This window comes from Trachemys scripta, chromosome 5 (assembly GCF_013100865.1).
Source record: "Trachemys scripta elegans isolate TJP31775 chromosome 5, CAS_Tse_1.0, whole genome shotgun sequence".
Classification (NCBI taxonomy): domain Eukaryota; kingdom Metazoa; phylum Chordata; order Testudines; family Emydidae; genus Trachemys; species Trachemys scripta.
The window spans coordinates 119654584-119678781 of record NC_048302.1 but is presented as its reverse complement, the minus strand read 5'-3'; the positions used below and the strand labels follow the sequence as shown (position 1 = coordinate 119678781).

The 24198-nt window shown below is 46.3% G+C and overlaps 1 protein-coding gene across 3 annotated transcripts in view; it reads left to right on the top strand.

The window, feature by feature from the left end:
* RGS12 (regulator of G protein signaling 12) overlaps positions 1–24198 on the top strand; it is a 177496-nt gene that overhangs the window by 15554 nt on the left and 137744 nt on the right. The window contains exon 1 of one of the 3 annotated variants that reach the window (XM_034771891.1): positions 15579–15621. The exons of the other annotated variants lie outside the window; for them this stretch is intronic. Within the exon in view, the coding sequence (XP_034627782.1) occupies positions 15619–15621 (3 nt within the window). The 5' untranslated portion in view covers positions 15579–15618. Of the gene's footprint in view, positions 1–15578; positions 15622–24198 lie in introns of those variants that run through there. 3 annotated transcript variants of the gene reach the window in all.

Here is a 24198-nt window from a genome sequence, read left to right as displayed (position 1 = left end):
TCGAGCTGTCTCATGTGCTTAGGGGAAACTCATAGGAAAGACCGTTGTCTAATTTGTAAGGCGTTTAAGCCTTGGTCCCAGAAAGACCATGTTGTTTACTTGAAGGACCTACTCGTGGAGGCAGCCTTAAGACCGGCCTTGGAGCCTCGATTTGACTTGGCACTTAGCACCTCAGCCTTGGTGCAGAGCGCTCCTCCATCTCTGAGTGCTCCTCGGCACCAATTATCTTCGCTGGTGCCTAAGAAGAAACACTGCAAGCACTTGGCGAAGAGCTGGTCTCTGGTGCCTAAGGATAAGGAGGACAGGGACAGAGCAAGACCTGTGTCGGGCTGTTCTTCATCCCTGGCACTGCATCGTCAGGTGCCCACTGCCCTGGTTCAGTAGCATTCTATGACTCCCACTCAAGACCAGCATACTGGTCAATTTGCGGTCCTATCGACCCCCGAAGGGTTTACGACTGCAAGGGATCTTATCCTGCCAGAACCGGGCTCCCCAAAGGGTCAGGCCAATGTCCCCAAGCAGCAGGGAGTTTGTGCTGGCACCTAGATTGGCATCCCGCCAGCTGTCTAAAAGGGAAGCCAGCGCTGACAGCATCTTCTCTGGCACCTAGTGGCATGGCTCTGCCCTGGTTTCTGCGGCGCACCTCCTTGTCTTTTTCATCAGACTCAGAGGAGGAAGCATATTCCTATTGCCGAAGGGGCTGACCATGCTGCTCCCCGGGCCACTCCCACTCTTTCATGGCACTGAGCTCATCGGAACCTCTGGGTTCCTGGACGCAGTACCCATAGGGCCCAACCACCATGCAGTGGCCCTTTTAGGTTCCCACTGCTTCCAGGGACCCCTTCAAGATGATCTTTTTTGTTGTGTTGGAGGCCAGGGCACCCCCAGTACTGCACAGACACACCCCGGAACTGGACTCTGGTACCGAACATGGTACCAAACCCCAGGAGGAATACCCGCAGGCCCCTGCTGGCACCGAGGCACTGATAGAGGCTTCCCATCTGGTTTTAGCCTCCTCATCGTCCTCTCGAGATGAGGCCACATGGCTCCTGGAATTTACACTGCCAGATGACCATAAGTCGTGTCAAGACCTTTTGAAGCGGGTAGCCTCAAACCTAGGGGTCCAAGTGGAGGTGGTTAAGTAGGTGACACATGGCCTCCTAGACATCCTGTCACCAGTGGGTCCATCCAGAGTAGCCCTACTGCTACGTAACACCATCACGAACTCTATTAAGGCCTTTCAGCAAACCCCTGCCTCCCTTCCACCAACAGTAAAACGCTCAGTGTAAATACTTTGTTCTGGCTTAGGGGTACGATTTCCTTGTCTCACACCCCCCGGGATCACTGGTGGTTGCGGCAGCCAATGAATGAGACCGCCAGGGTCAGCCGGGCTCTAGTCCCAAGTTGAAGGACCCTAAAAGGCTGGACCCCTTTGGGCACAAGGCCTACTCCTCAGGGTTCCTGCAACTGCATATAGCAAACCAGCAGGCCTTGCTGGGGTGCTACAACTTCAACGTGTTGGAGTTGTTGCTCAAATTCAATCACCTTCTTCCCCAGGACTCCAGACAAGAGTTTTCCTCCCTTGTTGAGGAAGAAAAAATGGTATCCTGGGCCTCCCTACAAGCAGCCCTGGACACTGTTACCTCTGTGGCCAGATCAATGGTGACCACTGTGAGGATATTTAGGAGCTCCTGGTTGCAATCATCGGGGCTTCCTCAGGAGGTGCAACACACCATCCAGGACCTCCCTTTTGAGGGTTTGTCGCTCTTCTCAGAGCAGATGGATTCTAGGCTGCCTGCCCTTAAGGACTCAAAGGCAACCTTGAAGTGCTTGGGACTCTGTGTACTGGCAGGTACAAGAAAACAATGCAGACCGCAGCAGTTACTTCAGACAGTCAGGCAGGACCAACAGATCCTCGCTGGATCCTGGGGATTGGTATGCCACCCTTGATCTAAAGGACGCTTACTTCCATATTGCAATTTTCCCTGGTCACAGACATTTCCTAAGGTTTGTAGCAAACCAAAATCAATACCAGTTTCAGCTGCCTCACAGGTTTTCACAAAATGTGTAGTGGTAGTAGTGACCTTTCTAAGGAAAACGGGAGTCCACATATTCCTATACCTCGACAACTGGCTGATCAAAGGCTGGTCCAGAGCTCAAATAAAGATCGACAAATGGATCATCCAATCAAGCTTCAATGCATTGGACTTCCAGAAGTCCACCCTAATCTCAGTCCACAGGATAGAGTTCATAGGGGCAGTACTTGAATCAGTGCAAGCGAGAGCTGTACTTCCTAAGGACTGGTTCCTCAGAATCACGTCCTTGTTAAGATCTCTCCAAAGCCATCTAATCATGACCGCATAACAGTGTCTGAGCCTCCTGAGCCACATTGCATTCTGCACCTACCTACTACAGCACACAAGGCTCCAACTCAGGCCTCTGCAAGCCTGGCTAACCATAGTCTGCTCCCCCTCTCGACACCCCCTGGACTTGGTTCTCATAGTCCCGGCCCAGGTTCTAACCTCACTACAATGGTGACTGGACAGGAGCACACTATGTGAAGGGGTCCCTTCTCGAGACCTTGCCTATCCCTGTCGCTGTCATGCAAAGCATTGGCTGGGGGGCCCACTTAGGGCCTATCAGAACATAAGGCCTCTGGACCCAAGAAGAACTCTCCCTGCAAATCAATGTCAGGGAACTCAGGGCAGTACACCCACTTGACAGGCAAATCTGTTTCAGTCCTTACTGACAATACGATGGCCATGTTCTACATAAACAGGCAGAAGAGTGCACATTCTTCCTCCCTATGTTAGGAAGCAGTCTGCCTGCTTTTAAGTCTTCTTCATATCTGCAGCTCATTCTAGTCTACCTGTTTTTAAGACAGAAAGGGCTAGCAGCCATCTCAGCTTTCCATCCCAAGGTCGACAGTCGTTAGGTCTTTTCACATGACATAGTAGTCAGGTTCCTTAAGGGCCTGGAGAGGGTGTACCCACAGGTCAGGGATCCCACCTCTCTCTGGGATCTAAACCTGGTCCTGTCAAAGTTTTCCAGGACCCCTGTTTGAACCATTGGCAACATGCTCACTGCTACACCTCTCTTGGAAAATAGTGGCCATCACCTCGGCCAGACAAGTTCATATCTCTGAAACCCTCATTTTGGAACTCCCATATATGTCTCTTTTTAAAGACAAGGTCCAGTTGAGACTGCACCCATCGTTCCTCCCAAAAGTTGTATCTCAGTTCCATTGCAGTCAAGCAGGTTTTTTTTGCTGATGATCTACCCTAAATCATATGTGAACAGGGAGGAACAGCGACTCCACTCATTAGATGTATGGCGTTTCCTGGCCTACTACATACAAAGGATCAAACCATTCCGCAGATCTACTCAGCTGTTCATAGCAGAAAGGATGAGAGGTTTCCCTGTTTCTGCACAAATAATCTCATCGTGGATCACTTAGTTTATCAAGACATGTTACATGCTCGCTAACATACTGCCCCCATCTAACCTGACTGCTCACTCTACAAGATCTCAAGCCTCTTCCACTGCTTTCTTAGCGCAGGTACCAATTCAGGACATATGTAGGGCGGCAACCTGGTCATGGGTTCATATGTCACCTCGCACTATGCCATTATACAATAGGCCAGAGATGACACTGGCTTTGGCTGGACTGTGTTACAGTCAGCCTGCCCTCTGAAGCCACCTCCTGGTCAACTTCTGAGTCACGTTGGAATGCACGTGTGCAAGCACTTGGAGAAGAAAAACTGGTTAGTGATTTTTCTGTAACTGTTCTTTGAGATGTGCTGCACATGTCCATTCCGAAACCCACCCTGCATCCCCTCTTTGGAGGCCGTCGGTAAGAAGAAACCGCAGAAGGGCAGGGTTGGGAGGGCCTTATACCTGTGCTATGAGCTTGTGACACCAGAGGGTGCTAGAGCTGACCCAACGGATATCACTAAGGGAAAAATTTCTGGCAACTGTGCTCAGGGCACGCAGATACCTACATTGGAATGGGCATGTGCAACACATCTCGAAGAACAACAGTTACTAGAAAGGTTAGTAACTGTTTTTTTTCCCCCATTGCCAAGCCCCCGTAGCAATCAATTCACAGTTTTTTCTTCCTATGAGGAAAAGGTTTAGACGGATTGTCATGAAAAGATAAACCTACAGCGTTCATTTGATGGCTATTTTAAGATCATTGGAGCAGGCATGCCATTCTTGCATTACTATTTAAAATTTTCCCTTTTAAAACTGGAATTTAACCAACTAATCTTTGGTCACTAGATCTAGTCTAGATGAGTCCAGTAAACTCAGTTTTTATCTCTTTCCTTCTTTCAGTATCAAATAGCAAAAAAGGCAGTTTGTTTTTAGTGTTAATGCAGGAATGAATGCTTTATCCAATTTACTTCAAATTTTGTTTGAAAAATTCTACTGTGATAACATCCCTAACCCATGAATTTTGAGTTTATTATGTGGATCCTAGAGGGGGTAAAAGTGGATTTATAATTTAAATGCAGTTGCAGTCATCTTTATATATTAAATCTCTTTATTCTCCTGTGAAATAGGTATCTTCTCCATTTTATAGATGGGGAAACTGAACCACAAAATGAATAGCCCAAGGCTATGCTGCAATCAATGGCAGACCTGGAAATCAAAACCCTGGTCACCCAATTTCCAGACCCATGCTTTAACCATTAACAGTTCTTTCTCTGAGATTGTCACCACCATTAGTCACATATCAGGACTACTAGAAAGTGACATGGTGGGTGAGGTAATATATTTTATTGGACCAACTTGTGTTGGTGAGAAAGGCAAGCTTTCAAGCCACACAGAGCTCTTGTGTGTGACTCAAAAGCTTGTCTAACCAACAGCAGAACTGGTCCAATAAAAAATATTACCTCACCCACCTTTTCTCTCTAATATCCTGGGACTGACACAGCTACAACTTCACTGTACATAGAAAGTGACAAGGCATTTCTAATCCATGCTTCTTCAGGAGCAAAGGATTGGGAGTTAGTCCTTGCTCTAATCTACTGCATATTAGCCTATTGTGCATTGAACTGTCACTCTGAAGATCATTTTTAAATTTCAAAATATTTTAACTAAATTATAATGACAATAATTTTGGCTACTGAAAATACTGCGCGCACGCTCTCTCTCTCTCTCTTTATACATATGTATGAATATAAATTGGGTGAAAACTTATTGATAAAACCTCACTGAGGTTGGTAGGTGTGAGCTTACTTTTCAATTAACTTGCCTGGAAGGAGAAGCCCCCACTATGACAACAGGGGTATGTGAACCCATCTAGGAGTTTTTGTTGAATATTATTTTGAGTGGTAAGGGTGTGTGTATCTCTGGGAAGGCAGAAGACAAAACACTGAGATGGAGAGAGGGCCTGAAGGAGCCACTGAAAGCACGGTGGTTATCTCTAGAAGAAGCCTAGGGTAAGGTTTTTGGGCCCAGGGTGCAGGCTGAAAAGAATGTTCTTGGTGCTGTGAGCAAAAGAAGCTGTTTCCTGCTGTTTGATTCCCCCTGTATTCAGAGACCCAGGTATTTGTACATTTGAAAATAAACAAAAGTTCATCAAAGAAATACGTGACCATTACCAGTTTCTTCTCATAACTGGAACAACCTCCTAGACCTCAATTTTTTTGGCTAGCTGCTGGTCAAAAAAGGGTAACAGTATATATGAAATCTGAGCATACTTGATTATTACTGTCTTCTAGCAAAAAATGCTGATATTATTAAACTGGTCATCAATGCTGTATTTGGTTAATGCAGTTTTGGTTGATGCATAATACTGTATTTTTAGCAGTTTTGCTCCTTTGTCTGAATTATAACCAACAATGTAACTACTTTAACGTGGAATCGATCTTGAGTGGTAAAGCAAAAAAGACTTAGGTGTTCAAGTTCAGAATGGGATGGAAGTTATATGCAAAAATTCTTAATTTACTTTATATAATCTCAATGAATTTTCATATCAGCCGCTGTGGTTTGCTGAAATATCTGAAAGGCAGATATTTTAGATTGCAAAGGCATTGATAGCAAAGCTGTGTGGATCTTATATTCCTTTTTTCTGTTGTGTAATTGTCCTTTTCCTTTCTTCTACACTTCTGTTTGCTCCCTTGTTGAGATTGTTACCCCTGCTATTTATAAGGTGGAATTAGTAACAGTTGGATTGCTGTTTTTCATGTAGCACAATTGAATATAATTTTTTGGAATTGTAGTGCTCTGATCTGATTTAAGATGCTAGTATCTCTAAAAACAAAATACCAAGCAAAAAACCCAACAACCAACCAAGAAACAAAACAAAAACATGTCTCCCTCCAACCCCTCCATCCCCCCAAAACAAAACCCCTGGGATCTGAAATTAATGCATTCTAACGCCAGTCTTCAAAAGAGGCACATCTCTAAAGTAGGTTAACTTTATACTTCTTGCCAGATGAAATTAGTTACTAAATTAATTATGTCAGAAATTAGTTATACCTAATGTAAGTCTAATGAATACCCTGAGTAATTTAATACCATTCTTGCAGATATATTGTAACCTTCCAATGATTATTAATTTTAAAAATGGTAAATTCTGACACAATCATAAGTAGGCTGTGCTTTTTAAAAAAGAAATGTAATACTAGTTGCTTTTCTCTTTTAACAAGAAACTCAGTAGAATCAAGACACTGTACCCATTAGGCTACTATTGATTTTGGAGAGAACTGTGTTTACTTTGCTCAGTACTACAATTTGAAGCTCAGGTGCTAAAAATTCTGTGTTGCATCTGAAATGTGAAGGCTTTGTGGAGTGAGTGTACATGGAGGCTTCAGTTGCCAAATCAAAATGTCTGTAGAACAACTATAACAGTTAAGAAACGGACAGAAATAAAAGTATTTCTCAGCTGGGTGTGAAATAAGAGACAAGAAATGTGGGGCAGCAGCTTGATGGGCAAGGATGAAAAAATTGGTTGGAAGCAACGGAATTAATGCAGAATGGATTACAAAAACTATGTAATTGTAGTGACCACATTTTATTGAAAAGTAACCTCATTTTAAGTCAGCAGCATGGAGGTCCTAATGTACGAGATTGTATAAGTAGTTTCTGTGCTGCATAAACTCCGGCTTAGTCTAAAAAAAATGTTCTTTGTAATATTGCTTCCTGGTAAACTAAATATAATTGAAATTTTCTTCAATTAGTAAGCCAGAGTAATATAGGCATAGAAGTTGTTTGCTCTGCAATACTGTCACAAACACTGGGTTTCCTACAACCCTGTATTGGATATGTGCTGCCAACAGCAAGCTTCTCATTTTGGAAATTTTAACTTCAGTTGGCTCTTCTTCCTCTCCTTTTGTTACAATGACCCTACCCCAGGAATGGGTGTCCCCTGATAGGTATGGTAGGTGTTTTTTCAAAGGCTGCTGCAGAAATCCCCATTCACCAGAGCACCACTGCAGACTGAATTAATGAACTTGTAAATAATAAAATATAATTAACACCATGAATGAACTCTGGTATTGATCTTCTGTCAGTATTCACTGTTCTTTTCGAGCCATGGAAAGTCTTATTTCATACCCCAGTTCAGGCTTCCTTTTCATAAACCTTGGAGTCTGGGGTTCTCCCACTCTGGTCGACTACTGCCCTCTTGGCAGCCTGGACCTCTGTCATTCCTGATGGACCAGCTTTTGCGGTCTGGAAAGACCTTTCTTGGCAACTTCAGTCTGCTCAAACACAATCACCTTCAGCTGTCAGATCTTGATACACACTTCTTCCACTGCTACCTTTCAAACCAGCATCCCAGGGTGGTTCCTAGGAACCCAGCTACCCTCACAGAGTCCTTAGGTTTCAAACCACAATCTTTCTTCCAGATAACTCATGCCTAAAATAATATAAACACAACACATGCCCTAGCACTCTCCACCGATACTTCCATGTTGCTGGTGTTATCAATACAACTTTCTTGTGATATCACTGTTGTTTAAGGGATTGTACAGAAGTACTTAATTTTAATTACAAAATACTGACACAATAGTGGTTTTAGCATTCTTTTGTCACACAGTACAGCTGATACTGATATTTGTAATGATGAAAGAAGATTTGTTGATACCCTTAAAGTATCCACTTTCAAAACATCTTGTACAAAAGTTTAGTTAGTGGACTGGAAGTGGGAAAACAACCACTCTGGTTTTTTTTTAGTGGTATATACTATATCATGTTATTTACATGCTTGTCCTCTCTAGTACCAGTCTGGGCAGTTAAAGATAAAGGAAAACACCATGAATTAACTAAAAATTATGGCAACATTTAAAAGAAAACAAAACTTGAGGATAACAAAAGAGTTTCTCTAATTGAAATAAAATTCTGCTATTGGATTTTAATCCTGTAGCACAGACCAGGAGGTGAGATTTTATGTGTACTTTAAAACAGATATAGTAGTAATGTTAAATAGCAGAAGTGTAAAATGTAAACTGTGGGAATGTATGTGTACTTTAGGAGACAAAACTCAGCTATAGTTGGCAACCAAATGCGAAAATGTATGAACTGTTTGTATTATCTATGGCTTATCTGAAACTGATGGCTAAGATGTCATGGTTCTTAGGTGCCTCAGCTATCTCATCTCTGCTCGTGTCAACTTCCTCACCTTGAAAGAAGAATGGACTAGTGCATTAGACGTATTATACTTCTCTTTTGCAATATATATAAATCACAAATACGAATCAAGAAAATGTTAATTTTCAGTCAATATTAAAAATGAATATGTGCTTTTGGAGCACAAAAAATACAATATTTAGTAAACCCTGTGTTTTAAGCACAATTTATATGGCTCAGAGAAGAGCTGCAAGAATGACGAGGTGTGGAAAATATGCCTTTTTGTGAAAACTGAAAGAGCTCGATCTATTTAGCTTATCAAAGAGAAGGTTATGAAGTGACTTGATCACAGTCTATAATTAACTACAGGGGGTAAATTTTCTGATAGTAGCAGACAGTCATAACAAGGTAGAAATTGAGGCTAGATGCATTCAAACTGGAAATAAGTTGCAAATTTTTAAAAGTTACTGTAATTAACTGATGGTACATATTATGAAGGAATACAGTAAATTGCCCATTACTTGGGAGCCTTTAAAATAAATTAGATGTCTTTCTAAAACATATCTCCAGATTATTGGTTCTTAACCTTTTCCGTATGGGACCTCTAGCCAGGACACCCATCCCCATTAGTTAAATAGGAAGGATAAAGAACAGGAGTACTTGAGGCACCTTAGAGACTAACAAATTTATTAGAGCATAAGCTTTCGTGGGCTACAGCCCACTTCTTCGGTTGTAGCCCATGAAAGCTTATGCTCTAATAAATTTGTTAGTCTCTAAGGTGCCACAAGTACTCCTGTTCTTTTTGCGGGCTCAGACTAACATGGCTGCTACTCTGAAACCTGTCATAGGAAGGATAGGGAGGTTCCGAATCCCTGACACTTATTCATGACAGCTTGCAGTAATCTTCGCCTCTAGTGCATCCACAAATTTTTGAGTTAGATGCAGGAACTGCTTATTGAAATTGATGGCCTCTGTTTTTAAATTTAAAAAATTAATGGAGATATCCCATCTCCTACAACTGGAAGGGACCTTGTGATCGGCGTTGTGACCTCGAAAGGTCATTGAGTCCAGCCCCCTGCTTTCACTAGCAGGACCAAGTACTGATTTTGCCCCAGATCCCTAAGTGGCCCCCTCAAGGATTGAGCTCACAACGCTGGGTTTAGCAGGCCAATGCTCAAACCACTGAGCTATCCCTCCCCTCCCCTTTTGCAGACAGTCAGACTAGATGATCAAATTTGTGCTTTCTGGCTTTAAAAACTCTGAATGATTTTATTATATTTGTTCTTTGTTGTGTGCTTTGATCAAAAGTGAAATTGCTACCAATGTTGCCATTTTAATTGTTACAATTGGGTTTCAAAGTTAACATCCCATTGAGATAAAACTGTATTTCCCCCCAAAATGTGGCCTAGCTTGGAGGAATACATCTCCAAGGGAGCCAAAAGGCGGGTAAGAGAGCTCCAAGCCAAAGGATGTCCTATTTTGTTCCAACTCTTGAGATGAGTGTTGGAGAAGGACAAAAATTGGTGGTGTCTATTGAAAAACCACATTATACGTCAGTAATTTTTGTATTTGAACTAGCGTTTGGTATGTGCCATATAATTGCAATATTTTTGTATTCTCACCTCTTTGGAACTCTTTCCCTCTTCTTGTACAGCTTACTTTTTTGTAATTTTAAATTCCATTTTGAAACATTTCCATCCTTCTCTTTATGTCGCTGCTTCTGATTGTAAGAGGAGATGCCAAGATCATCAACTCTTGTGTAAGGGTTTTTTTGTTGTTGTCTCTGTTGGGTAAACACACCCAGAACTTTTGGGTAAAAAGGTACTATTTGGTACTAATGTTTGGATATAGAAGGGTGCATATAGCAAATACAATAACACATAAATTTTAGGTTTGTGTTAAGCACCACAGTTTGTTAAAAAAAGATTTGTGATGGTTGACAAATGCACTTTTTGGAATATGAAAGAGAGGATGCTGTGGATGAGGCGGTACCTGGGAATTTCTGTAAACTAATTAGAGCTGATGTTTTTGAGCAGGTGTTTGGTTTCTTCTGGTTCTGCATAATTGATAGGACTTTTTTAAAGCCTGGTTGACTCCAGATTAGAATGTTCTCTTGAAACAATTTCCCAATGAGATTTCTGACGGATTATCCTTCCTCTTCTCTCTTCCAGCAAACTACATAGTCACATCTTTTGTAACTATACCTTACTGTGTCCTTTCCTTCCTTCCCCCTTTCAATCTAGCCCTTTCCCTATCATATCTCATTCCTCTGCACCCTCACTTCAAGATATGCACCTTCCCCGTTCTCCATTTACTGCAACCTCTCCCTCTGCAATACTGATGCTACACCACTCCCAGATAAACTCCCTCCTTAGTGCTCTCATAAAGACAGCCTTTTCTATACTGATACAGGCTATCACAAACTGTGACTGTACTCACCCTTCTTCAGTTATTTTGCTTTTTAACAAAAATAAATGTAATGAGAGAACCTATTCAAAAAGACAAATAAAATGTTTAAATAAGAATTATCATCTGAAGCTATGTTTGAAGGAAAAGTATGATTATATTTCAGGCGGTGGTTATTTTCAGATCAGTACATATTCACCTATTGTAAGCCTTGTCTCCATTTTGGATTGGTAAAAGATGTTTTCAGCGATTGCTAAGGCACTGCAAGTTAAAATTGAATTGCATGGATTCTGCTGCACGTTTGTTGTTGAGCAGGATAGAGGAGGTATACATGCTGTGAGTCGCAGATAGGTGTTGGTGAATATGACCGGTGGAGATGCTATGGAGAAGGGAGGAGGGAACGTAACTGAATTTCTAGAATTTTAGATATCTACATTGGTGAGATTTGCACTTGAACAAAATTAATTTTGCTCACCGTTTTGTTTTGAGTAGAATTTTCTAGATTTGTAAATAAGTATGTATCCATAAAGTAATAGAGTAGTGTGGTGGGGAAATATGTGGGAGGATATGGGAGCTCTAGAGGATGCTGCAGGAGAGGAAGCAGCTTGGGTTAGCCACCAGAGTCCAAACCTGTCCAACCCCCCCCCAAGGCCTGAGCTTGGGTGGCTATCCTGTGCCCCCTCCATTCTGCAGCGTCTACACTGCTATTTTTGGTGTGCTAGCTTGAGCAGAGCTAGTGTGTATGTCTGTCTACCCTCGCTGGGAGGCATGCTCCCAGCAGCAGTGTAGACATACCCATAGTGGCTATAGTTGACCTAGACGTGATTCTAATGATTTCCCCCCACACACACACACACGCTTCATCCCCTTTCAGCTCTGTTCTCAGACAAAACTGTGTGTCACTAGCTACATTCTTCAATAGGTAGGGTGGATTCTCATTAATACTATTCCTTCATCTATTGGTAGAGATTGCTACCAGTACAAAGCTAGACTTGCACTCTTTCTGAATTGATCATGGCACCTCCGCATTTAATTCAGTTTCTGCTGGCCAAAGAAGAGAGTCTGAGCTAATAACAGAATGTTTTAATGTTTGATTGTGGAAGCCTTCTCCATGTTGTGCTGCTTTGCTTTGATTTTACAGCTGCATATTTATTCTGGATTTTTTTAGTTTATAAGTATAGAATGTGAACAGGAAATTGGATTTTATAGCATGAAACGTGTTCTGTCACTCTCCTCCTCATGCCTGTTGTCTCCTTTCTCCTCTGACTCTACAGCATAAAAATATTAAGGGATGTCTTGTGTCATAGCTCTCCCTTGATACTTAGTCCTGGGAGTACAAATGCCTAGTGTTGCACACCATGAATATATCTTTTGCTGTAGCACTGGACTTTCTCTAGCCAGCTGAATCTCATACATCTGGCTAGTCTTTACCTTAGGTTTGTTTTTGTGGATGGTGAGTTCCTAAAAACACAACCTTTCTAGTAGGATTTTAAAAAGTCACTTTCTAAATTAGTCAAGGTGGGTGAGGTAATATCTTTTACTGGATTAACTTCTGTTGGTGGGAGAGTCAACCTTTTGAGTTTACACGGAAAGTTTGTCTTTCCCACCAACAGAAGTTGGTCCAATAAAATATATTGCCTCATCCATCTTGTCTCTCTCTAATATCCTGGGACCAACATGGCTACAATACTGCATACTTCTGTTGTGTGTTTGAATTAAATAATGATTTGAGATTGTTAAATAGCAGGTTTAAATGGAATTATTTAATTAAAGATTAGTACAGCACTATACAGAATAGAGAAAGAAGAGAGACATTACCATCATTGTTGTAAGGTAAAGAGTTGGGCTGTATGGGTATGTCTACACTGCAATGTAAGACCGGGTTAGTGGGACTCGAGTCAGCTGACCCTGGGTTAGAGAACCCAGGTCTTGAGCATGTACACTGATTGTTAATCCTAAATTAAGAATTTTCTAATCAAGTCTCGAATTTCGGGCTATGGCATCCACACTGCAGCACGCAGACCTGAATCAAACCAACCCTATCCCAGACTCCCTAGCACCCACTGAAGATGTGGCTGTTCTAGCCCTTTGACTGGGGTGCACTGTGGGAATACTTGACTGTCCACTCTGAACATTACAGGAAGTTTGAACAGCCCACTAAAACATCTTGCCAAGGCATCATTTTGCTCAGTGCACTCCCAGCTACCAGAGCCAGCAACATGGAGAAGGCACTTTTTGAAAAGCTGCTCCTGCTTGTGCTTTGACTCCTGTTTCAGGAAATGGGCAGAGCTTCTGTGAGGTGCTGGTAGACATTTTGGTGGCATTTTCTGACCCACCAAAGGCACCTAACACAGCTTGTGATGGAATAGGAGGAGGCAGCGGAAGAGGAGTATCCAGTCTTGGCAAACTTGAATTGGCTGATACTTCTCAGTACATTCAGTACAGCCTCTGATGCCTTCTTTGAGGACTGGTGCTTCTGGAGCAGGGCCACAAGCACAGACTGGTGGAATTACATAGTCATGCAGACCTGGGATGACCAGTAGTGGGTCCAGAACTTTAGCATGAAGAAAGCAACATTTCTGGAGCATTAGCATCAGCATAAAGACACATGCATGAGGCCACCCTGCTGGTCCAGAAGTAGGTTGCTATAGCTGTCTGGAAGCTGACTACTTCAGACTTCTACAGGTCCATTGCAAACCAGTTTGGTGTTGGAAAGTTGACTGTAATTAACGTAGTCAATGCGATTTCTGAGACAATTGGGTGTGCGGTTTATCCCAAGGTTTTCCACTGATCAGGAGTCTACATTCGTGGACAGGCGGGGACACTATTCCCACCAAATGACATTGTCATAAATGGAGTTACTATCTGCACCGTTATTTTGGGGGTACCAGCATACCTCCTTTTGCCTTGGCTTATGAAACCATACTCTGATTTCAAGACTCTGTAAAAGATGGTTTAATTACACTCTCAGCAGGTGCAGAGTGGTTGTTGAATGTGCTTTTGGCAGATTGAAATCTAGTTCAAGATTTTTACAGACCCATTTGGATACCAGTGTCATCAGTGGTGTCTGCATTACTGTGGCTTGCTGTGTTCTTCACAATCATTGTGAAGCCAGAGATGAGCCATTTCCCCTTGAATGGACATATTACAACGAGGGGCCCCTAAATCAGTACACTCAGCCAGAAAGTATATCTACCAGCACTGAAGCTGAATCCACCCAGGCAACAGAAGTCAGGGATGCTTTGTGCTCCCACATTATGGACTTGCATGGCCCAATGGAAGATGGGACTACTACAATTTTATAAATGTGCTTGTGCGGGAGAGGGTGATGATATGGAGGCTCATTGATTGTGGAGTGCTTGGGGAGAGGTGTGGAATTTTAGTGCCATGCAATGTACTTATGAATGACATGACCACGTGTGAAATAGGGGAAAGGGCAATTCACAGCAGGAGTCTCTGGGAGCAGCTCCAAGGCAGAGGACAGGAGCAGCACATGGCAGTGGGGGGAGGGACAGCAGAACTGCCTGGTAATTGATAGCCTGCTGGGCGGCTGCAGCACGGGGAACTTAGGGGAGCGGGAGCTGATAGGGGGAGCTGCTGGTCCACCCTGGTTACAAGCCCCCATCAGCTAGCTGCAATGGGCTGCTCTTCCTGCAAGCAGTGGACAAAGCAGGCAGCTGCCAAACGACATTAGAAGGGAGCATTGCACAACTTTAAACGAGCATGTTCCCTAATTGATCAGCAACGAAACAATGTTAACCGGGATGACTTTAAGTGAGGAGTTACTGTACAAGACAGAAACTGTGGCATGTCTCTTGACCACCTGTTGTTTCCCTTCTTTCCCCATTTGTCATGCAGGTAGTGCTGTGGGAGGGAGATGGAGGCATCAACAGAGGATGGGGTCAATATGGAGGGCTTCAGGGGAAAGGTTGCTCTGCCCCGTGACTTATAGGGCTTGATAGCATGGGTCACCCAGCCATGGAGTCTTCCAAGTTGCTTCTGGGTTGCAACACAAAGTAGCGCACAGGGGATTCAGGCTGTTGTGCGGTGATGTAACAGGAGCTGCTACTCTTGCAGTCATTAGTGATATGAGCCACTCAAACAGCTCTTTCTGCTAAGCTATGTCCTCCTCCCTTAGCCACCATTCCTGTTCCAGGGGCTGTGAGGCAAGTGCCTACCCCTGTGCTGAAATCCTGTCCTCAAGCTGTGCAGCCAGCCTGTGCCTTTGCTCTTGTCATGTGGTATGCCTTTCCTCTAGCCATAAGTTCCTGTGTCTTTGGCACCAGACTTGCTTGTTGGCCCTCTCCAGAATTTCAACCATAAGTTTATCATGGAAACGCTTCCTCTTGGAATGATCCATGAAGGAATGTTGGCCCAGGCTTCTGCTGTAGTGTGGGCGAGCTGTGGAGGTACTGCAGCCAACAGAGGTCAAGGGGCCTTGAAAGGACAAGGCACAGAGGATTATTGTCTCAAATAGCTCACTGCAGGAACACAGAAAAATGTCTTGTGGAATTTCAAGGACATAAAATGATACTTTAACAAACTGAACTTCACTATATTGTGAGAAGGATACTTAGGAACACAGAAGCTCCCTGGACACAGACTGGTTAATTGCAGCAAAGAATTGCAGGCACAATGGTAAGTTGAAAATGCAATACTGCTTTTTGATTTTAGAAAATTACAAAACTACTTGTATTTTTTTTTTTTTTTTTGGTGGTGGTGGTGGTGGTGAGGGGAGGGGGCGGAGTCTGCCATTTGTGGCCATTCTATGGTTTCAGACCTTCCACACTTTGGAGGACATAGCAGTTTTTGGTGCCCAACTGGCAAAGGCCGATGTTTTTCCAAGTTACTGGTTGAAAACCTATAAGTTTATGCAACAGAAGTATTTAAATGTTTAGTGACTGAGCAGCACATCTAGTAGTGGTGTGAGCTGGTCAGCTACCGAGGTGGCCCTGAAAAATATTCCCTTCCCCAAAATGTGACTACCTATCTGGAGGAAAAGTTTGCAGCTATCAACACACAGGATTGGATCAGAATTCATGAGGGAATCAACAGGATGCTGTGTTAGCTTCCACATGGACTGTTATGGCTGCATGCAAACACACGCAAATCCACAGCCTTTCTCCTCCCCATCCCCCAGTACATTTCTGGACAAAATTTCAAACTGCAGTCATATTTGGGACAAATGAATTTCTCACCTTCATGGACTACCTCTAACTGAAATGGACTAGATTTGTGAATGGAACACATTTCCCCAAACACATACATTCACACACACAATTCGCTGTTTCTTCTACAAGTAGTGTCCCTCTGAGTGCTCCACTGTAGGTGTGTCTGCATCCCTGTGCTGCTCATCAGAGAACTTTGGTAGCAGTGTCCATTTCGCAGTTAGTGTCCCCAGTTCTAGTTGTAGTTATTCTTCCATTCATTTTTTCCCTACCCCTTTCCCCACCTTTTTTCCCCCTTGAGGACTCTCCCCTTAGCAGGTTATGCCCAGCTCCCTGGGTTTCAAGAAGTGCCACACAAGCAATGAGGCAATCCTGGTAATGAATAAGCCCTGTCAGTGCATCTGCTACCTCGGTGAGGGTAACATACAGCAAAAGTGTACACTCTCATCAACTCTGGACGAGATCCTGCAAGGACAGAGAGCTCCATCAGAAGATTGTCTTCATGGAGGCAGTTCTCTGACCTCAATCTCCTGACAGATGTGTCTCTTCCCCACAACCTTTGATTTCTAAGGGAAGTGGGTTGAATTAGCAGGCTGGGGATTCCTCTCATAAGTCCTCTAAGAAGAGGGCAGGAAAACCCCTAAGTGATCCTCAGGATAGCTGCAAGCGATGTGTATCTCGCTCTGTATCCTCGGCACCACCAGCACAGAGACCACAGTCCAGCACCCATGCATGGTAACTGTTGGCTACCGGTACTGTTGACAAGTCCACAGACAATATGGGCCTAGGCAGTGACTCTTCGGTACCTGAGTCCCTGCCTATCGGTATTGACATCATGGCATCAAGCCTTTACTGGGTATGGGGATATCTCCTCAGCTAAGCCATGCTCCTCCACTATCTAGTGAGGGTTTGGACAGTGAGCCAGAGGTGGCAGTCTCACAGTACTCCTCCCAGGCTCCATACAAGACCCACTACCAGCAAGGTCTGAGATAGTACCCCCAAATGGCTTCACCAGCACCACCATCGTGGTATGGCCACTCATGGGCACCCCATCCAGATCCTATACCACAATGGCTATATTGGAACCCTTGGGCGGCACACCGACAGCCTGCATTATGGGCTCCTAGCCTTGCCCAAGAATTGTCCAGGCATACTCCCTTGGTGACAGCATCTAAGGCCTCTGAACCATCTCAGGAGATGGAGGGGGTCATAACACCAAAGACCATATCCTTCTTCCTGGACGAAGCCGTCATGCCTCCCCCACCATCTCTGGCAGATGACTTCCGCCTTTTCCGGGAGCTGGCAAAGAGGATGGTGGACACCCTCTACATACTACTAGAGCAGGTAAAGGATACCCACCATCAGCTCCTGGACATCCTCCACTCTTCCTCCTCATCGAAGATTGCCCTCCAATCAGTGAGGCCATTTTAGACCCGGCTAGAACAGTGGCAAATCCTGGCTTCGGTGGCACTAACTTGCAAGTGGGCAGATACAAAATATTACGTCCCTGCAAATGAATCAGAGTTCCCTTTTTCCCCACCCAACACCCAATTCCATTGTGGTGGACGCTGTCAATTCCCGTGGCCGGCAACACCAGTCCAGGGCTACAGCCTACGGCAGGGACTGGAAGCGCCTTGATCTCTTTGGCAGGAAGGCATATTTGTTGGCCACCTTCCAGTTCCATATTGCCAATTAACAGGCACTCACAGACAAATATAACTACTCAAATTACAACAAACTCAATTATTTTATTGACAAACTGCCAGAGGTGCTTTGGGAATCCTTCAAGGCTGTCATAAAAAAGAGGCAATTAGTATAAAAAAATCGCTATAATCGGCCCTCGATGCCACCGACGTGGCACCTAGGTCCATCTCCATGGTGGTGGTGATGCGATGGGCGTTATAGCTCCATTTGTTGGGATTCCCGAAAGAGGTGCAGTCCACGATGGAAGATCTTCCTTTTTGAGTGCACAAAGCTCTTCACTGGAAAGACTGATGCCTTCCTTCATACCCTAAAGGATTCCAGGGCTACCCTCTGATGACTGGGAATCTATAGACTGGGGTAAAAGAGACGTTTTAGTCCCCAGTCTCAGCACAGACCTTATGCGTCTCAATATCAACCTCAGCCCCATTATGAACTGCAAATTGAGAAAGGGAAGTTCCCGAAGCGCAAACTGTCTGGTCTGCAAGGCTCATCCCAATCCGCTGCTGTAAATGCCACTTTTGACAAGCAGGTTGAGGCGCTGCAAGACCACTCCCCACAACTGATGCAATCAGCCATGGTTGTATACCCATTTGGCCACCGATTAGCAGTGTTCCGCTGTGCCTGGGAACGCATAATGTCGGACCAATGGGTTATAGAGATCGTCTGAGCCAGGTATCCCATCTATTTGACCTCTATACCCCCTCTGATATACCCTTCCTTATCCTTCAAGGACCTTTCTCACGAAAGTTCATCTTCTCTAGTTAGGAGCCATAGAACCACTAGCTCAACATCTACTATCGTTACTTCCTAATACCTAAAATAAAGGGAGGTTGGAGACCCATATTGGACTTCATTGCTCTCAACAATTTGTCAAGGCTCAGAAGTTCAAGATGGTCACCTTATTGGTGATCATTCCAACACTGGAACAGGGAGACTGGTTTTCGGCCTCCAGGATGCCTACTTTCACATCTCGATCTTACTCGCTTGCAGGCAATTTCTCAGGTTCACTCTGGGAAACTACCATTACCAATACAGAGTCCTCCCCTACGGACTATCATTGGTCCCAAGAGTATTTTCCAAAATTCTCTCAGTGGTAGCTGCTCACTTACGTTCACAAGGAATAAGGATTTATCCATATTTGGACAACTGTCTCCTCAGAGCCTGATTTCTCCAAGAAGCCCACAAAGCCATCAACCCTATGATATACTTGTTACAGAACTGGGTTTACAGATCAACACCCAGAAGTCAACCCTCACTCCAGGCAATGCCTGGCATTCCTGGCATTCCTGGAGGCTGACCTAGATGCCATACAGGCCAAAGCCCTCCTACTTCAACACAGGTTTCTATCCTTGATTTCCCTCATAGATACCATTCAATACAGTCCACAGATACCAGCCAGTCTTTGCCTTGAACTCTTGGGGCACGTGTCAACAGGCCTGGCAGTGATACCACACGCTAGACTCCACATGCGATGCCTCCAACTATGGTGCAGTTCGGTTTAGCGACCAAACAGAGAGAGGCTGGACAAACTCCTGTTACTACCCACCAGGATCAAAAACTCCTTAAACTGGTGAAATGTCTCAACCAATGTGTGCAAAGGGATCTCCTTCTCGCACACGTCACCATCATTGCTCCTTAACACCAATGCATCACTCATTGGGTGGGGTGTGCATGTAAATGGTCTCCTGACGCAAGGCAAATGGTTGCCTACAGAGATGTCTCTCCACACTGGTCTCCTTGAACTGAGAGCAGTCAGGAACGCCTGTGTCCATTTCCTCCTGCTGATCACAGAATCCCATACAAAGATCCTAATGGACTACATAGCATGCATATGCTACATCAACTGACAAGGAGGTGGGGGCAAGTCTCCCTCCCTATGTGCAGAGGCAATGAGATTATGGAACTGGTGCATCTCCCACAATGTAACTCTGTCCACAGCTTACCTCCCAGGAAAATAGACCTTGATAGTGGACCATCTCAGTCTCAAATTCTCACATGATCACGAGTGGGAGATATACTCATCAGTACGCCATGACTTATTCACATGATAGGGAACACTGTCCACAGACCTGTTTGCCATTTACCAGAACAAGAAATGTCCACACTACTGCTCCAGTGAGGCAGCACTCTCTGGGCAATGCCCTTCTACTCCCCTGGGACAAAGACTTTCTTTACACCTTTCCTGCGTTTCCTCTACTACTGAAGGTCCTGCTAAAGATAAAAAGGGATGGCGCTAACATCATCCTGATTGCTCCTAGTTGGCCGAGACAGACCTGATATTCTTACCTAGCACAGCTTGCGATGTGCTTGCCGATTTCTCTCCCGACCTTTCTGCACCTCCTCTCACAGGACAAAGGGCATATCCTGCACCCCAATTTAGGGATTCTCCTCCTCAAAGCATGGTTCCTGCTTGGTTCCAACACCTAGAGAACTCCTGCTCAAGGGAGATACCAGAGTTTCTATTGTACAGTAGAAAGTCCTCCACACGACAAACTTACCTGCAGAAATGGTCCAGGTTTCAGATTTGGTGCACGTCCCAACAAATCTCCCCAACATCCGTGACTCTTCCACACATCCGACCTAGATTATGCTCTGATCCTTATAAAGTCAGGATTATCCCTAAACTCTCTTAGGGTCCATCTAGCAGCTATTACAGACTTTCACTCAGCTTTTAGAAAGGTACTCAGTGCTGTCACACCCAAACACTAAAAGGTTCCTTAAGGGTATAATAAACCTTTTCCCTCAACCTGGACTTTCTACCCCCATGTGGGACCTAAATCTCGTACTGAAAGGGCTGACTAGGCCCCCCCTTCAGACCCATAGCCACCTGTTCACTTACATACCTCTCACTGAAAACAGCATTCCTGATAGCAATTACCTTGGCTAGAAGAATAGGAGAGAAAGCAGCTCTGATGGCGCATCCCCCGTACACAGTACTTTTTCCAGACAAGGTTACACTCACTGTATCCAAAATTCATCCCTAAGGTAACCTCCCTGCTTCACATGAATCAAATCGACTCACCTTGCAATCTTCTACTTCAAGCCTCACCAAGACAATAGGGAGGCTATACTACATATCCTAGATGTTAGGAGAGCTCTGGCCTTCTACCTTGATAGGACAAATGCCTTCAGGAAGTCCCCTAGACTTTTCCTCTCTCTATGGCAGAAAGATCCAAGGGCTCAGCAATATCAGCCCAAAGACTCTCTAAGTGGGTCTCGAATTGTATCAGACAAATTTGTAACATGACCCCTCCAGAGTCGATCCATACACACTCCACAAGATCAATCTCCTCATCTCTCGCCGCCTTCAAGAATGTCCCTATCTCCGAGATCTGTAGAGTGGTGACATGGGCGTCAGACCACACTTTCTCAGAACACTATGCAATCACTGGCGAATCCGCCTCTGATGCCATCTTTGGCTCCACAGTACTGTCATCTGTAACTGATCTGATTCTGAAGTCCCAGCCCTTCAGAAGGGGTACTGCTTGGGGTGGGTCACGTACAGTGGAGTACCCACAGGGACACACATCTCGAAGAACCATCGTTCTTCTTCGAGTGCTTGCTCATATCCATTCCATTAGGTGTGCGCGCGCCGCGTCCACGATCGTCGGAAGATTTTCTACCCTAGCAACACCGGCGGGTCGGCTGTGGAGCCCCCTAGAGTGGCGCCTTCATGGCGCTGAATATATACCCCAGCCGACCCGGCGCCCCCTCAGTTCCTTCTTACCGCCCCTGACGGTCGTTGGAACTGTGGAGCGCGGCATAGCTGTCCTCCACTCTCCCTAGCTTAGTTAGTTATTCGCAGTTGTAGTTATAGTTCTAGTGTTTATAGTTAAATAGTTAAATAGTTTTTAAAAGTTGTTCTAGTTGTTATAGTAGTCCAGGGGATTAAGGGGGTCGTCTCCCCCTTCCTCCCCCGGCCGCGGGCCCGGGCTCATGCCCAACGCTCCCGGCTTCAAGCAGTGCGCCTCCTGCGCTAAACCTATGCCCACGAGCGACCCGCACGACTCCTGTCTGAAGTGCCTGGGAGAGTCCCATCAAACAGATAAGTGCAAGATCTGTAAGGCCTTCAGACCAAGGACCAAGAAAGAGCGGGACTTTCGGCTTCGGCAACTCCTGATGGAGGCGGCACTTAGTCCGGACACTCCCTCTACAAGCCAAGCCCCGGCACCTAGCGCCTCGGTGCGCAGTGCCCCGGCAGCACCGGCCATGCCGACCACGCGAGTGGTGTCGGACAAGCCTCCCCGGCACCGAACCTCGTCGGCACCGCAGCAAGTGCCTCGACGCCGGTCATTATCCCCGGGGCATAAAAAAGCCCATAAGACGGGGGCCTCCGTGCTGAAGACGCCGGCTCCCCCAGTGCCGGGGGTAGAGCCGAATCCGCCGGTGGAGCACAGAAAACAGGTGCCTCCAGCACTGTCGACTCCGGCGCCGAGGCCGTTGAGTCCGGTGCAGATAGCGTCTCCACCGAGACCGGCGGTGATACAACTCCCGTCGACTCCAGAGACCTTCGCGGCGGCGAGAGACTTGATAGCTCTCACGGAGCCGACACCACCTCAACCACCGGCACCGACGGCACCGTTGACTCGCCCGGTCCAGTCGAGGGGGAAACCTGCCTTGATGCGCCCTCCATCGCAAGGGCTGGAACCTCAGCACCGGTCCAGGTCCCGAAGCAGGTCCCCACGCCGCTCGCAGTCCCGGCGCCGAATATCACCTCGGCACCGGTCGTACTCGCGGCCAAGATCTTCGTCGCGGCACCGCTCTACGTCTCGGCACCGCTATGATCGTCGGCACCGATCAACGTCGAGACGTAGTTCTCGGCACCGCTACGGTCGACGCTCGACGTCGAGAGGCCGCTCCCGGCACCGGGCATACTCCAGGTCCTCGTCGAGGTCCAGATCCGGCTCCCGGCACCGACGAGGTCATCGGCACCGATCGCGGTCCCGGCACCGTTCGCCGGCACCGCGTAGAGATAGATCATCTCCGGACCGGCACCGTGCGGCACCGCAGCCCACGGGAATCGTTTCGTCTCTCTCGGCACCGCCATGGCCATCAAGATCGGTGTCTCGCTCCTCGGAAGACCTGTCGAGATCGGCATACCCCCCTCAAGGGCAAGCCGAGGAACGGGACTTGGGCCATTGGCAGGAGATGGCAGAGGACCATTCTCATGGCCCATCTCACTGGTCGTTTTGGACCCCGTGGGCGTACCACCAGGAGCAAGGGGCTCCAATACCCTCGACCTCTCGCTCGGGTCACTCCGTTAGAAGGGCCCCGGAGTCCACCATCTCTCGACCTCCGCCAGGGGGCATGGAGGCGTCCGTGTCCACGCCACCCGACGCCATGGACCCAAGCACAGGTGATGCTCCGGCCCAGGAGCAGGGGGACCAGGACCCTCCCTTGGATCCTGTACCACCGGAGGCATCTTCCTCTTCCTCTCCGGATGAGGCAGTGGCGGGCACATCATGTACAGGTCCTCCTCCGATAGATCTTCGGGCTCACCAGGATCTCCTGCGTAGGATGGCCCGTAATATGGACCTGCAGGCGGAGGAGATAGTGGAGGTGCAGGACCCTATCGTGAACATCCTCGGAGCGGATGCCCCATCGAGGGTGGCGTTACCCCTGATCCGCACGATACAGGCCAATGCAGATACGATATGGCAAACTCCTGCCTCTATCCCACCCACAGCGAGAGGGGTGGAAAGGAAATACTTTGTCCCGTCTAAAGACTACGGGTACTTGTATACCCACCCCCAACCGTGTTCACTGGTGGTGGCATCAGTGAACACAAGAGAGCGCCACGGTCAGCAGGCTGCAGCGCCTAAATCAAAGGAGGCTAAGCGACTCGATTTGTTTGGCCGTAAAGTTTACTCAGCCGGAGGGCTGCAACTTAGAGCGGCGAACCAGCAGGCGCTCCTGAGCCGCTACAACTTTAACTCCTGGAACTCTATGGGGAAGTTTAAGGAGTTGGTTCCCCAAGAGTCCAGGGAGGAGTTTGGAGCCATGGTAGAGGAGGGTAAGAAGGTGGCTCGGACCTCCTTGCAGGCCTCCTTGGACATAGCGGACTCGGCTGCGAGGACCCTGGCTTCGGGTATCGCTATGCGGAGGATCTCCTGGCTTCAGGTTTCGGGTTTGCCTCCGGAGCTGCAGCAAACCCTACAGGATCTGCCCTTTGAGGGACATGGATTGTTCTCGGACAAGACGGACTCTCGCCTGCAAAGCCTCAAGGACTCGAGAACAATCATGCGCTCCCTGGGGATGCATGTTGCGGGCCCTCAGCGCAGGCCATTTAGGCCGCAGCCTCAGCGCTTCTACCCCCCCCCCCCGCCTCGTCAGAGACAGGACT